This window comes from Stenella coeruleoalba (genome assembly GCF_951394435.1).
Source record: "Stenella coeruleoalba genome assembly, chromosome: 19".
Classification (NCBI taxonomy): Eukaryota; Metazoa; Chordata; class Mammalia; order Artiodactyla; family Delphinidae; genus Stenella; species Stenella coeruleoalba.
In genome coordinates this window covers 38,157,719-38,172,548 of record NC_137165.1, presented here as the reverse complement: position 1 = coordinate 38,172,548, position 14,830 = coordinate 38,157,719, and the positions used below count along the sequence as shown (strand labels likewise).

Genomic DNA, 14,830 nt, shown 5'->3' with positions numbered 1-14,830 from the left:
GAGGAGACTGATCCAGAGAAGGGCCCTGGCCGCCCCTTAGCTGATGCTGCCTCCTTCTCCAGGAGTTTAATGGAAGGCAGCCCACCCAGTGGGCTCGGTGTCCAGACCTGCCACTGACCAGCGAGGTGACCTGTACAAGGCAGTTCTCCTTCCAGAGTCTTGGTCTTCTTAGCTCCAAAATTAGGACCATACAACACCCCATGCTACCGCCTACCCATCCCCCTTCCAGGGAAGACAGTGCACGTGAACACGCTCTGAGAAACACAGTGCCATCCAAACCGAGATGCCATGCCCCGGTTCCAGAAGCTCAGTCCCGAAGGATCAGGCTGGCTCTGCTCATGCGGGGGGCAGCGGGCCACCGTGGGATCTGAAAAGCAACAAAGCCACTCCTTGGCCAGGCTCCTGTCTTCTTTCTCACTCTACAGAGGAAGGCCTCTGTTAAAAGGTAAATGCTACCCAGCAGGGAGCAGGGCGACAGAGGCTCCTGCCCACACAGTGGCAAGGGGAGGATGGACAAATCTTCCTTTTTGTATAGATAAATGGTTTTGCTTTTGAATTGGTAATCCCTGGATCTTCATATGATATTAATAAACTCATATCCATCACAGGTATTTATGTCTATAACTTAATCTCCTATTTTTAGGAACAAAGGAATAGCCACAGTAAAACTGTTCAAACTGCCACATCCTGCCAATATATATTAATTTTCCAAACAGGATTATCATTTGTTAGAATTGACCCATTACTGTACCTGGTCTCCCGAGAACGACACTGCTGCAGGAACTGCGCCCGTTGTCTCTCCTCCTCCAAGACTTTCTTTTTGTCACAGCTTCTCAGGTTGATCAGGACCAAAGTGTCATACAGCAGACTGTCCTTTACCTCTTTATCCAACCAGGAGTCAGTGGAGAAGCTCGGAGAGTGGTTGACCTGTGAGGGCAAGACGGCAGCTGGGGAGGCTGGGCAGGGTGCAAGCAGGGCGTGAGGCGGGACGGCCCCTCCAGGGAACCACCCGAGCCCACCTCGGTCGGGGCCCTGGCTACCAAGATGAGTCAAAAGGAGAGGGAGAGAGGGTCTAGACTGGAGCCACAGTGAAGAAAGGAGGAAGCAGAACCCCCTCCAGTTTAACTAGCTTTCATTTTAGTCCTGTCTTCCTGAGAAGCACGGCAGGGGGCGGGGGGGGGGCTGTCTTTGGTTTCCCCTCCACCTGGTGTGCGTGTGCCCCGTCCCGTGCACTGTGCATCCCAGAGAGTAGATGGAAGGGGCCAGGCTGGGAGGTGGGGAGGGAGTGATGCATATGGGATCCTGACCGGGGTTGACAGGGAGACTGGTGGGAGGACAGAGAGGACTCATTTCTGCCCACAGAAGAGTCTGCGTTGTTCAGAGGCACTGTGTGACATTTGAAGGTTTCCAGCAGTTTCTGAAGGCCTGCTCCTGGTGGCTTATTCTGCTCTTCGGGTGAGAGCTCCAAACGGCCATATTCTCCTTCCCAGCCACACTTGGGAATAAGGGCTAGGAATGGAGGAAAGGCAAGGCCCCAGGAATCTGATCTGTAAATCTGGGTCTTGCGCTCTGAGGGCTGACGCTGTGTCACTGGCAGCTGTCACCAGCACCTCTGATTTGTACCGCAGCCCCACTCCCACCCCCACTCCCGGCGTGCACCCTGAGTGGCCACGGGAAAGGGCTGCTTGCACAGGTCCAATCGGGAAGAGAGGAGGCCACCCAGGAGCTTCTCTTCCTCCTCTTCCCACCACCCCATGGGTCTGGGGGAGGCAAGAAACTCACTGAGTGGCTCCCCACCCATTCCCGTGCCCACAGACACCGGGCCGCTCTCCGTTGGTGCTTAGGACTGAGTGGTCCAGGCCCCTGAGAACCAAGCCTGGTGGCTCCTGTCTGATCTTGAACATCCTCCACCCAGCTTTGGTGAAGAACCACTCCTTTCTGGGAGATGACTCTGTTATGAAAGGTAGAGCTGTCTTCAGAATCACTCTGGGCCTGAGATCAGAGCTTCTAAGTCTGGGTGGACCTCGAGAAGGCACAAGGAATTCTCTAATTCCCGGCCGTCTACCTCCCTCTGGTGGCCACTTTTCAGCAAAGGGAGAAGCCCCAGGCAGCAAGCGCCTCTGGGGGGCAGTGGCTTGGGAAGTGGATTACAACATCCTGGCTGAGCGGGAGGGCGGAAGGATGGGCCCGGCCGGCTCACCCTGGTAACAGGCGTCAGTTTCACCCCTCGCCCCAAGCCCGCACCTCCAGCAGCCAGGGCTTGAGTTTGTGATCCAGCAAAATGTCGAAGCCCAGGATTTCAAAGCAGGCGCTGTTGAGTGTGTGATTGCGGAAGCAGGCGTGGTAGTTATGCTTGATCATGGGGTGAGCCGAGATGAGCGTCTTGATGATGATGTCCTCGATCTCTCTCCAGATCTGCCCCACGTTGTAGCCGTGGCTCTCCATGTACACGTTGAAGGTGGAGAGCTTCCTGGAAGGGACCCACGGGCCATGAGGCAGGGCAGCCCACCTCTGGTCATCTAAGGCCATGGCATGCTGGAAACCAGAAACTTCTGGAGAAGATAAGGCCCCAAAGCCAGTGGGGAGGGACACCCAGGAGCCAGGGTCATACCAGGGCTGTGTCAGCTCAGGAGGACCTTGCAGGAGCCGCAGGGCCGTACTCCTCAAGCCTCCACCGTCCTGGAGTGGGCAGAGATATACTGACATGTAAGCCCTGGCCTGGGCACTTTCACTGTAACATAGAAAGCACCTGTGGGCTGGGGCAGGCATTCGGTATCCCAGGTGAAAGCTGAATGGATGAATAAAAAATTTTTTAAAAACACACCCTACGGGCTTCCGTGGTGGCACAGTGGTTGAGAGTCCGCCTGCTGATGCAGGGGACACGGGTTCGTGCCCCAGTCTGGGAAGATCCCACGTGCCGCGGAGCAGCTAGGACCGTGAGCCATGGCCGCTGAGCCTGCGCATCCAGAGCCTGTGCTCTGCAACGGGAGAGGCCACAGCAGTGAGAGGCCCGCGTACCGCAAAAAAAAACACCCTACATCATGGTTTTGCTTTGGAGGCAATGGTTTCTCAGCCTGTGGTGTTCATTAGAAGCACTTAGGGAGGCTTTGAAGGCCACCGATACCTGGGTTCCACCTCAGCTATCTGAGGGGATTCTGGGGACGCTAAAGACACAGAAATTTTGTTCACTGTTAACCCCCTAAAGGGCTGACCAGAGGGGAAAGGAAACCCCAGGGCATCTCAACAGATAGGGTTACCAACTGTCCCAGGGCAAACCAGACAGTCTGATTTTAGAGCTGAAAGTCCCACATCCCAGGAAACCCCTCAGTCACAGGCAAACCTAGATGGCTGGTCACCCTATCACAGAAATCAGAGGATATCTACCCCATGAGGAGAGGTTTGTGAGGAAACATCTGAGGAAATGCTCCGGTCAGCTCTGAGCTGGGCAGTACAGAGACAGGGCGAATCTGACAGGTCCCAATGGCGGGGACAGACACCCCCTCACACACACACAGGTGTGCACAGAGAGTCAAAGTGGGAAGTGGAAATATTGGAGGAGGAAATACGGGCGATGCGGGGGAATGAAGAACAAAGAGAAGGATGAGAAGACAGGAAACACAGCTCACTCGGGCCATCCAAAGAGCTAGATGGACTCCCGTCAATGGAGCCAATGCACATTTGCTAAGGACCTGCTGTGTGTGCAAAACTCATGCAATGAGGGGATCCCAAGAAACCAGCACTTCTCTTCTGGGAAGCCTGAGGGCCATCTGAGGAGTCAGCACACACATGAGACAACCAAAGAGGCATCTATATCACGACAGATGGACAGAGGCCACTCAATATAGAGGCACACCTTTTCTACCCGCCATTGTCAAGGACGGAGTGTCGCACGTACATGAATTTTCCAGATCGCTTGAAAGCAACCCTTTCAAGTGCAAAAAAAAAAAAAAGTGTTTAATTTGCCTAACTGGAAAATAAATGTTCCCAGAGTAGATTATACACACCTCTACCTTCTTATAACAGACGTTATGAATCATAACATAACCTCTTCTTGATAACTCAGGCACATCACAATGAATACACATAATTGTGCAATTTCATAACGGCCAGTGGCTAGTCCATTCAATTGAACACACCAGCTATGTGCCAGGCACCCTGAAAGACAAAGAGGACCCGGTCTCTGCCCCAGAGGCCTGCCAGGTTTCCAGTTTCTCTTCTTCTTCATTGCTCCTACTGAGTTTGCAGCCTGGCAGGGGTTTACTGCCGGTACAGCTGGCCTCAGGCTAGGGAGGGGGGAATTTGAGGTAGGGGATGGGCTAGTAGGAGAAGCAGATTGTCTCAAAAGATGGGGAAGAGGGAGATGAGGAAAGGTGAAAGCAAACAGGAGGGAGAAAAGGCAAGGACTCTGCCCCGCAACATGGGAGGCACCTAGAAGGCCAGGGCACCATTCTAACCATCAAGGAACTTAAGTACCATTGGGGACACAAGGAAAACATGTGCCCCAAGCACAGAGAAGTTACGGGCTACAGCTGATGCTGACCGTGAGGGTGGTGGGAGTCCAGAGACAGAGAGGTTACTGGGGGTGGTTAGACTCGGATTCCATAGGCTTGTCCTTAGAGATGGAAGCCAGTCCTCTCATCTGACAGGTGAGGAATCAGAGGCCCACAGAGAAGATGGGTTTCACCCACACTGCAGTGGTTATATAGCTGAACCAGCACCTAGAACCAGGTCAGAGAAGGCAACACGGAAGCTCAGTTTGACAAAAGGGCCTTCAAGGATGTTCTCCCATGTTTTCAGTTGGAGCTGAGCAAAGGCAGAGAGGTGGGAATGAGCAAGGCCTGTGTATCAAAAATGAGCAAAAGAGTGTCCTGGGAGAACACCACGGAGCGGGTGGCACCGGCAGTACCGCTAGTGGTTAAGGGCACAGACTCCAGGGTTAATTCCAGCTCTGCCACTTCCCAGCTGTGCGAACTTGGGCAAGTTTCTTAACCTTTTTACACCTGTTCCCCAATATGCAAAATCGGGGTGCTCATATCACGCCAACTTTATAGTGTTGTTACGAGGATTAAATAGGTTGAGGAATGTAAATTTCTTAGAGCAGTGCCTGGCAGACAGGAAGCGCTCAACAAATAAAATGGTAACTATTAATGTAGTAATAATAATAGTGGGAAATGGGGTCTGGTCAAAGCATACAGCAAGCAGAGGAGTTTGAATTGGATGCTCTAGGCACCTGGGAGCCACACTGGTTACCTGAGAGCAGAAGTAATGAGTATACGGAATGTGTGATAATAACAGCACCCACTTGCATAGGGGGTATTGCTTTTGAGGCCTATTCATACCCATCATCTCAGTAGGTCCTTACGGCATATTTGTGAGGCTGGCCAGCCGGGATGCATTTTATTTATTTATTTTTGGGCCGCGCCCTGCGGCTTGCGAGATCTCAGCTCCCCAACCAGGGATCAAACCCGGGCCCCCTGCAGTGGAATTGCAGAGTCCTAACCACTGGACTGCCTGGGAATTCCTTATTGCGTCATTTTAGAGAGGAGAAACCGGAGGTACAGAAAGGTTAAGCAGAGGTTGCTGGGGCTAAGAAGAGTGAGGAGGCCGTGCGGCTGTCGAGGATGAGGCTGAGGCTACGTCTGGTGGAAAGGAAGGGATGGAGGGACATTTGAAGGAGGAAACTTCAGAATTCAACGACATGCTGGAAAAGGAAACATCTAAGATGACACCAAACTCTCCAGTCCTGCGGGTTAGAAGTTAGAGAGGGGGAAGCTTGGACTGCTGAGGTAGAAGTGATGTGAGAGAACACGTGACATTGGGAAATGCTGAGCTGGAAGCAACGGGGAGACATCCAGGTGCAGCTGAGGAGAGATGGGCCTGGAGCACCGCAGGGGGACAGGTGGGGGGTAATGCAGGGGCAGGGGAAGGGGGGGCAGCCGACAGCTCCAGCAGGAGGGAGGATGGAGAAGAGGGATGAGGCCAGGCCCCGTGAGTGAGGCAAGGAGAAGGAAGGGGAAGGGGGGAGGGGGAATTAGGGTAGCAGAACAATACTCCACACCCTCACCTTAGCCCTGGCGCCACATAACACGCCCCCCCATCACAGCCTGAGGGCCCAAGGCTTGTTAGTGGGGTGTCCATTCTCGTAAGAGGAGGGAGATGAGGGCCCTTTGATGACATGCCTTTAGACGAAGGAGAAATCACAGTAACTACAAGCAATATCTGTGCTCTGTCACAGGTCACTTGAGTCTCAGAGTGACCCTACGAGGTGGGCAGGGCAGGGTGTCTCACTGCCCTATTCTACAGACCAAGAAATGGAAGCTCAGAGAGGTGAAGGGACTTGCTCCAGCTGACTCAGCTGGCGTGGGTCAGAGCGGGGACCGGAAGCCAGGCCTCACCAAGCCCCGATGTTCAACATGCAACCGTGCAGGAGGCCAGAGGGTGTCCACAGACCAGGTGGGCAAAGAGGAAGTGTGGGAGCTGTGGGCAAAGTCGGGTGGCCAGCGCCCTCCGACAAGGGGGAGATCACCTCCTGCCAGCCCAACACGTCCCCTTCCAGCAGGCTTAACCTAGTGATTTTCCATTTGCTTTTTGGAACTCTGCTACCAAGGGAGTCATGAAATTTCCTGTGCTTCTCTGATGCTCTGAAGCCAAACAGACTGCCTGTTTATCAGTCCTTTAAGTCTGATGCAAGAGAAAGAGCAGGGGCATCGTGACACATCACTTGAGAATCTCTGTTGGAGCAACACCCCAGGGAACCACAGGCCTGGCAGGTCCTTCTCCGGTGTCAGACCAGCAATCGATAAATATCTGTTGGTCTAGAAATGTCAGAAGGGCCAACTGTAATAAGAGTATGTTTCGGTGTGTGTGTGTGTATCCTGCTGAGGAAACAGTTCGTGTTTATCTCTCCTCCTCCCAACCTCCTAGGGTTTATGATGTGGCCTTCTTTTAATGATTAACAGCCAGAGGACAGAGACTAAGGAGTCTGTTCTGGGCTTAGAGGCAAAGAAATATTTTCTGACACCATGTGACCCAAGATGGAAACACTGATGGGGACCGACAGGGTTTGGATAGAATCTCAGAGAGCAGCTTGGAGCCCAGCAGGGAAAGAAAAGAGAAGGGAAGCCGCTTCCTTACCTCTTGCTGCCAGAGTGAGCATCTCGAAGGAAATTGGAACTGTGCTTATTAATGGAATAATTAGTCAGGTGCATGCAGATATCGTCCTGGGGAAAGAGACACAAGTGTGTGGGGTCAGGAGGAAGGGCAGCCTTCCACTTCCTCTCTGTGCCCTTCCATGGCCCCTGGAGCTTAAAGAGATGGAAAAGAAAGGGGGCGTCTTAGGGCTTACTTACACTGGCAAAACAGAGGAAGTAAGAAGGCGTATCCTACAGCCTGGAGCATAAGAAACTCCCACTCCTGAGGTTGGGTGGCGCTGTGCTGAGGGGGGACTTCAGGAGCCCTGAGGGCCTGGGGATGTTGGGGGAGGGCTGGGGCCTTGCCCACATCCTTCTTTCCTTGAGCACCACGGAATTGTGGCTTTGCAGTCAGGCCACGAGTCCCCACCTCATCTCTTCCTAGCTCTGTGACCTCGGACAAGTCCCTTATAACTGGATTTTAATTTCCTTATCTGTAAACTGGAGATGATAATCCCTATCTCTGAGGGCTTTGGGGAGGGCTAAAGGAAAGAACAGATACACCCTGGCACATAGTAAACCACAGTTCAGCAAGTGACAACCACATCCACCATGCCTTGAGAATGTAGGGGCAACTAGGAATTTTTACCAGCTAAGAGAGGAGGGGAGGCGGCGTGTCCCCGAGCTCACCAGGTTGTCTGGGCAGGGGCGGGAGTAGGAGGTGGTGGCGAAGCGCGCCAGTCCTTCATTGTACACAAAAATCCTGAGAGGGTCACAGGATGTCATGAGCACGTAAATCCGCAGGTCAAACTTGAACCCATCGATGATAAAGGGCTGGGAGGAGAGAACAGAAGACACACGGCGTCAGAGGAGAAACCCCGACTTGAAGCCCATTAGCGCCCTGTCTTGTTTTCATGGCTTCAGCTCCAGTGTTACCTGCGTTACAGAGGCCAGGCTGGGCTGGGGTTGGGGAGGGGGACAAGGGGATTTAGGCTATGTGACCTTGTGCAAGCCACTAACCACACCAGGCCTCAGTTTCCTCATCTGTCAAATGGCATGAGTAACCGCCTCCAAGAGCTTTCCTGGCAACAAGACAAAATAACATGAAAAAGGCCTGTGATGAAGGCCACGTTGCCACCACGCAGGGCTTGCTACCGTCGCACTTCTGCCAGAGTTCTCCCTGCAGTTGCAGTATTGATTGCAATGCCAGCCAGGTCTCCTATGCATCTTCTAGAAGGCTCCCTCCCTGTAAACGGCTATACCTCCAGTCATGGACAGCTGGTTACCATGCTCTCTCCAGGGCTACTTCCCTCTCCCAAAGGAGGTGGGGCCTCCACAGACCCAAGGGGCTCTCCCAGCTGCCGTCTGTTAGAGGCAAGGGGCCAGCATGGCAGCGCCAGACCAATCGACAAGAGTGCAAGGGCAAGGGCGCTCTGGCCCAGGCACATGTCGCGTCTCTGGTCAGAAGGCTTGGTCGGACCAAGTCCAAGGCAGGACTTGGCTCCACCCCCACCCCACCCTCCCTTCCCTCTTTTCACAACCAGTCCAGCGGAGCTACAGCCTGAGGTTGCCGTGGATGATAAATAAATAATCACGAGGAGGAAGTACCTTTGAGATATAGAGTTGACAGATCATATCCTCCCCTGGTTTGATTTCTTTCACTGTCCGGGTGATGAATATACCTCTGCCCTGGCAGCCCGAATCCGGCTTACAGATGTACACCTTATTTTTTCTTGACCTGCTGTAGTTCTGCAAATCTCCCCAGCTACCAGAGCAGGAAGAGAATGAGAGACACCTTTAGCGGGGGGATCAGTGAAAATGAAGGCTAGCTCTTTATTTAAAAAAAAAAGAAAAAAGTGACAAAAGCCCTGGAGTTGACAGACAGACGCCCAGAGATCTGGTTATAGGAGAGGCAGTCGAGCACACACAGCGGAGAGAAGATGGGCTCCGGAGGGAATTCAGACCTGGATTTCAGCCCCGGCAACAGCACTCACCAGCGGTGTAGCCCTTTACCAGGACTTGACCTCTCTAAGCCTCAGTTCCATCATCTACACAATGAAGACAATGACAGCTATCTCACACATGACATGATGCGGGCACGGTGCCGGTCCACGCCGCACACCCCACACCCCACAAAGGTAACTGTGATCCGAGCGCTTCGGCTCTCTGAGTTTGCAGACAAGAGGTGTGAAGTTCTGAATCTGACTCAGGCCCTGACAAATGATGTGACTTTGGATCCATCAGTCTCTTCCCCTGCTCTGGGCTTCAGCCTTTCCTCTGTAACACCTCCACTCCAGTTAGAGCGTGACAGGGCAAGTACTATCTTTGAATGTAGTTTGAAGAAGGTATATTCAGAAGAAAGAAACCAACTTAAAGGGTTATAAATCTCAGGCTTGCTATACTTCTTGTTTTGCATTTTAACTCAAAGGAGCATTGGAGAAGTCACATGACTGCAATGTCCCTCAGTGGCCATGAAATCTGGAGACGCCTGTCAACCCGATGGCAAACACATTTTCTCTGAAGTTGCTGCTAAGCTCTGCAAATTGTTCCAGACAAGTTAGGAAAGGCTGAGAACCCTGGGGCGCTTGGTTTGGGAAAGCACTGGGGGGAGACGGAAGCGTGGGATTCCTGGGGGGCCTTTGTGAGTAAGTATAATTCTGATGGCAATGCTTCTCTACTCCCCCACCTCGTCCCAAACACCAGACTGTACCCAGGTCATGCTCACGTCATCTCACATTCCTCCTGCTTCTCGTGATGTGGTCCAGAGTATTTTAGGTACCAGGAATGGATGTCCATTTTCCAGGTGGATATAGTGAGACCAGAGATGGGAAAAGGCTGAATGCCATCCACGGCACTGCCATGGGTCAGAGGTTAGGTGTCCCTCCCTGCTCCTAACCTGGGTGCTAACGATTACCTCACTCCCTCCAGAAATGCTCGAGGGCCTTAAAAATTCCGAAAGTGCACAGTGAAAAGGCTGGAACAAGTTCAAAATCAACAGCTTTCAAGGTCAGAACAAATTCTCATCCCAACTGCAGGCACAGGCTCCAGGCACCCAGCCCCTAAATGTCATCTAATTGTATAGGCAGAGCCTTGTGTTTTCTCAACCTTGGACACACCCTTTATTCCTTCTCTTCCTGAAGAGGAGAGAGAGATGGGAGACCCTATGGGAAGGGAAAGTAGCAACCAGGGACTCGGGGGCAAGTGGAAAATGTAAACTGGCGGTGGGGAGTGGAGAAAGGGGCGCAGGTGGGCACTCACTCAGCAGGAAGACACCAGGTCCTAGGGAAAAAGTGGAAATCTTTTGGGAATATCTTTAACATGCGGCTCATATTCCTGGCCAGCAAGTCCTTGCGGCAGATTTCAGTCATCCCTGGGAAGTGATTGATTTTCTGCAAAGGAAGCCGGAAGTCGTGAACAAGGGGGCCCATGGGAGTACCCATGAGCTCCCCCTGGGGACAGTCATAAGACTGGGGCTCCACGGGGTAGATGCCACGCTTACACAGAGGACCGGCTCTGACCCAGATACCTGGTAACTTTTGATTTCCATCACCCGCCCCAGCGACACCGAGTAGTCAGTCCAGTAGAGAGTCCAGTCGTCGTTTTCCCCTCCCTCTCGAAGGCCATACTGTTGGGCAGCCCTACGCACTGCCGTGGCAGGTGGAGAAAGAAAGGCCCATCAGCCGGGAAGTGGGGGAGGAGCACGTGGTGGGGAGGTTATGTTTCTAGGTGCTCCCAGACCGTACACTGAAGCCAGACAACTGGGCTCCTTGGGACTGGAAGCCATCTTGCCCCATCTGGACACACCGTTGCCGAGAAAGGAACAGGGAGAGTGGAAAGCTCCTGGAGAACACAGCCTGTGCCCAGGGACCTCCACAGAAGGTTTTCTGGGGTGAATGTTCCACCCACCCTTGCCAGGAAGTAGGCCTCTGGGTTTCCTCCAAGCACTAGCACTGAATGTTCAGGGGATATAAACTAATCCTTAACGTCGACCAGAGCCAAGCTTAATTAGCAAGGTAAATTGACAGAAAAAACTATGCAGTGGGGGCTTCCCTGGTGGTGCAGTGGTTGAGAATCTGCCTGCCAATGCAGGGGATACGGGTTCGAGCCCTGGTCTGGGAAGATCCCACATGCCGCGGAGCATCTAGGCCCGTGAGCCACAATTACTGAGCCTGCGCGTCTGGAGCCTGTGCTCCGCAATAAGAGGGGCCGCGATAGTGAGAGGCACGCGCACCGCGATAAAGAGTGGCCCCCACTTGCTGCAACTAGAGAAGGCCCTCGCACAGAAACGAAGACCCAACACAGCCATAAATAAATAAAATTTAAAAAAAAAAAAAAAAAAAAAAAAACTATGCAGTGTATTTCAAAACCATATACATGCTATCACGTCCTTCTTCCCCGGTCCCCATTAATCTTAATAACTAGGAGCTGACTCCAACACAAACTCAAATGCCTTCAAGAGCCTGGAAAAAAAGAAGGGCCTGCAGTGACCAGGAGAGTCAGGACCAAACTAAAGCACCCAAATTCGAAATGAAAATAGTGGACTTCCCTGGTGGTGCAGTGGTTAAGAATCCGCCTGCCAATGCAGGGGACACGGGTTCAAACCCTGGTCCGGGAAGATCCCACATGCCGCGGGGCAACGAAGCCCATGTGGCACAACTACTGAGCCTGCGCTCTAGAACCCATGAGTGTAGAGCCCGTGCTCCACAACAAGAGAAGTCACAACAGTGAGAAGCCCGTGCACCGCAACAAAGAGTAGCCCCCACTCGCGGCAACTAGAGAAAGCCTGGGCAGCAACAAAGACCCAATGCAGTCAGAAAATAAAAATAAAATAAATAATTTTTTTAAAAAAATCACCCTTCAAAAAGAAAGAAGAATATATGAGTGAGCCTTCCCAACTCTTTGGGGGAATCCAGTGGGTCCCCATGGTGGGTGCCTTGAATGCAGGTGCTCACCACTCTCATATCGGCAGCTGGATAGATTGATCACCAATCATCTGGAAAAGAGAAAGGGGAAAGCACCAAGACAGAGACAGACACACATGCCAGAACAAGGGGCTGCACGTAGAAACATCGTGTCCCACGTGGAGCTGCCTGATACCTAAGTGGTCCCGCTAAGCCCGGTTTGACCATCCCTGTTACTGAGGACACAAATCCCCAGGGTTGCAGAGTGACAGAAAACATGGGTTCAGAGTACTGTTACTCTGCCCACGAGCTAGAAATTCTGTATTGTGATTATAGCTGATTTTGCTTGAAGCTTCATATTAACATCATCGCCTCCTCAATCCTTTTACTCCAGTGGCCCATCGGGAACAGGAAGTGAATATCTTTTTGGCCAAAATACTTCATGGCCTCCCTCCTCTTGCCCCCCCCATTAAGGGAAGCTGTGAGTTAGAAAGCAGACAAGCTTTCAGACATCAATCAGTCTGAGGAGGAATTCACTCCCCCTCCAGAATGGAGCAAAAGGCATGGCAAAATATTAAATAAGAACTAGAATGTGGAAGCTGCGGTCAGATCCTAAGAAGTCGGCGTGATTCTGTTACAAGTACTTTAAGTACTTTCTTAAAACAAGGAAATCCATCGTCTCTCCCCACACAATTTTTTAAAGGGATTCTAAACACAAATAGAATGAAGATTAGGACGGGCACGGTTTTATATTACACACCATTATTTGATTCTATAAAACAGATGATCAAAAGTGGGTTCTTTTTATATGAACCAAAAGTGGTGTGATTTTTACTCCGCACAGTTTCTCCTTTACCCACTCCTTAGCAGCCGAGGCCCGCCCCGCTCCAGGTCCCTCCTGCTCTTACCAACATGGATCCCCATTCCTCATCTTTCAGTCCTAACCTCTTTTTCTTCCTCTTCTTCTTGCCTTGCTGCTGGGCATGCTGAAGCCCATTTTGAGCCCCAGTGTTCTCTCTCACAAAAGCCAGGGTGACGATTTCTTTTGAATCTTCTATGGAACTGTCCTCTCTCTCTTCCGAGTCTGTCCCTTCCTCTCCTTCCAAAAGCAGGCACTGGAGCATCTCCCCTGCCTGGGGGAAGCTCTGGGGAAACACGGGTCCTCCCCTGGAGAGAGCGTAAATGGAGTGGCAGTTACTCGGATCCACCTGCAGGGGGACCCCCCTCCCTTGCTCTTGTGGGCGGTGGACCAGCGCTCAGAGACCAGACAACAGGTTGCAGTTTATAAAATGCCACGCCACCTCCACAGTTGGTGCAGGCTCCAGCAAGGAGCTGATTCCACCTTTTGCCATGACTATGACCTTGGGGACTCATTCAGCCAACACTGGCCTTGGTTTTTCCCTCCTGGGGTTTTCAGAAGCAAGCTGAGATGCTATGCATGGCACCATGCCATAAACAATCTTATTATTAAAGTGAGTAAGCGTCTGGAGACAGCCTCAGAACCAAGCCCTAAGCCTCCCTAGCTGAGGGAGTTAGTCCCCGTGGGTGCAGACGAGGTGCTTTGAGGAGGTCTGTTAACTATTTGGGCTCTGCACCAAACCTCCCTCCCACAATCTGCTGGCCTGAGAGTGAACACAACTGGCGCTCATGAGTGCAGGACTGACTCGTAGCTGGTTGAACAAGATTCAAGCCCGGGGCCAGATGCAGCCCTTCGGAGACCTCAACCACAGAAGAGGCTACAGTGTCTCCCTCACCATCCAATTCAAAATAAAAGCAAGACCAAATTGTAAAATACCTACAAGGAAGTCCAGCAAAGTTCCCATTCCACCCCCACCGCCGCCACCCCCATGATGACTTCTGTGATGTTTGCTTGAAATTTCAAATATCAAATTTTTTGACATGGTTTTTAATGCCCCTGCTTCACTAATCCTTAGGAATGTGCTTAGTCTGCCTTTGGGTACCCAGAACTGCCCAGGCCCAATAAACTGATTCATATCCTCTTCACATCTGAGGCTTCTATGACCATAAAGCCAAATTTCTGGTGCTTTCCCCTCCTCTCCTCACCTCCCCAAAGCCCGCCAACCTCCTCACTATTTCAGGCCCTCTCTCTTCTTGCTACTTACCCTGTTCTTTCCTCACAAACTCTTTGGCTTTGAAAAAAGATATTAATAATATCTTTATTATAATTTATTCTAATGTATTATTATCATTGAAATACTATAACATTAAAGGAAGCTCAGAAAAGGGCAGTGTGGGAAATCACCCGTAGCTAACAGCAACTTTGGCCCTACTGTGTATTCTTTTTTATTCTAAATTTCTAAGCATAATTATTCTTATAGGATTGTAACCATAATAGATAAACAATTCTGTATCTGCTTTTCGTCCACTTACTATCATAACATAACCATCCTTTTGGCTGTGGCAAAGTTTACATAGTTCTAATTCTTAATGGTTGTGTAATAATATCCCATTGAAGGAATGTGTCTGAATTTAACCAACCATTGCCCTATTACTGGCAATGTAAGTTGCTTTCAATCTTGCTATTACATAAATAGCTCTAAAATGCACACTTTCATGTACAGAAGAGCTTGTATTTCTTCAGGATTATATTCTTAAGATATTTATCCAGAACTAGAATTACTAAGTTAATGAATATGAAAATCATGTAGCCTCTGATATTTTATTTATTTATTTATATCACCATGTTATTTCCCAGAGGGATTCCAACAATTTCGACTACCACCAGCAACGTGCAATGATAGCAGGCTCACCAGAGTCACACAATCTCTTGGGAATCAT

General features: G+C 51.1%; 1 protein-coding gene across 1 annotated transcript in view; it reads right to left on the bottom strand.

The window, feature by feature from the left end:
* The window catches only part of TTLL6 (tubulin tyrosine ligase like 6), a 53,889-nt gene that overhangs the window by 19,974 nt on the left and 19,085 nt on the right, over window positions 1-14,830 (bottom strand). The window contains exons 4-12 of the mRNA XM_079904437.1: window positions 12,977-13,198; window positions 12,083-12,120; window positions 10,657-10,775; window positions 10,389-10,519; window positions 8,739-8,895; window positions 7,821-7,964; window positions 7,135-7,220; window positions 2,245-2,470; window positions 752-927 (exon numbers count right to left, since the gene is read on the bottom strand). Coding sequence (XP_079760563.1) covers window positions 752-927; window positions 2,245-2,470; window positions 7,135-7,220; window positions 7,821-7,964; window positions 8,739-8,895; window positions 10,389-10,519; window positions 10,657-10,775; window positions 12,083-12,120; window positions 12,977-13,198 — 1,299 coding nt within the window. The remainder of the gene's footprint in view (window positions 1-751; window positions 928-2,244; window positions 2,471-7,134; window positions 7,221-7,820; window positions 7,965-8,738; window positions 8,896-10,388; window positions 10,520-10,656; window positions 10,776-12,082; window positions 12,121-12,976; window positions 13,199-14,830) is intronic.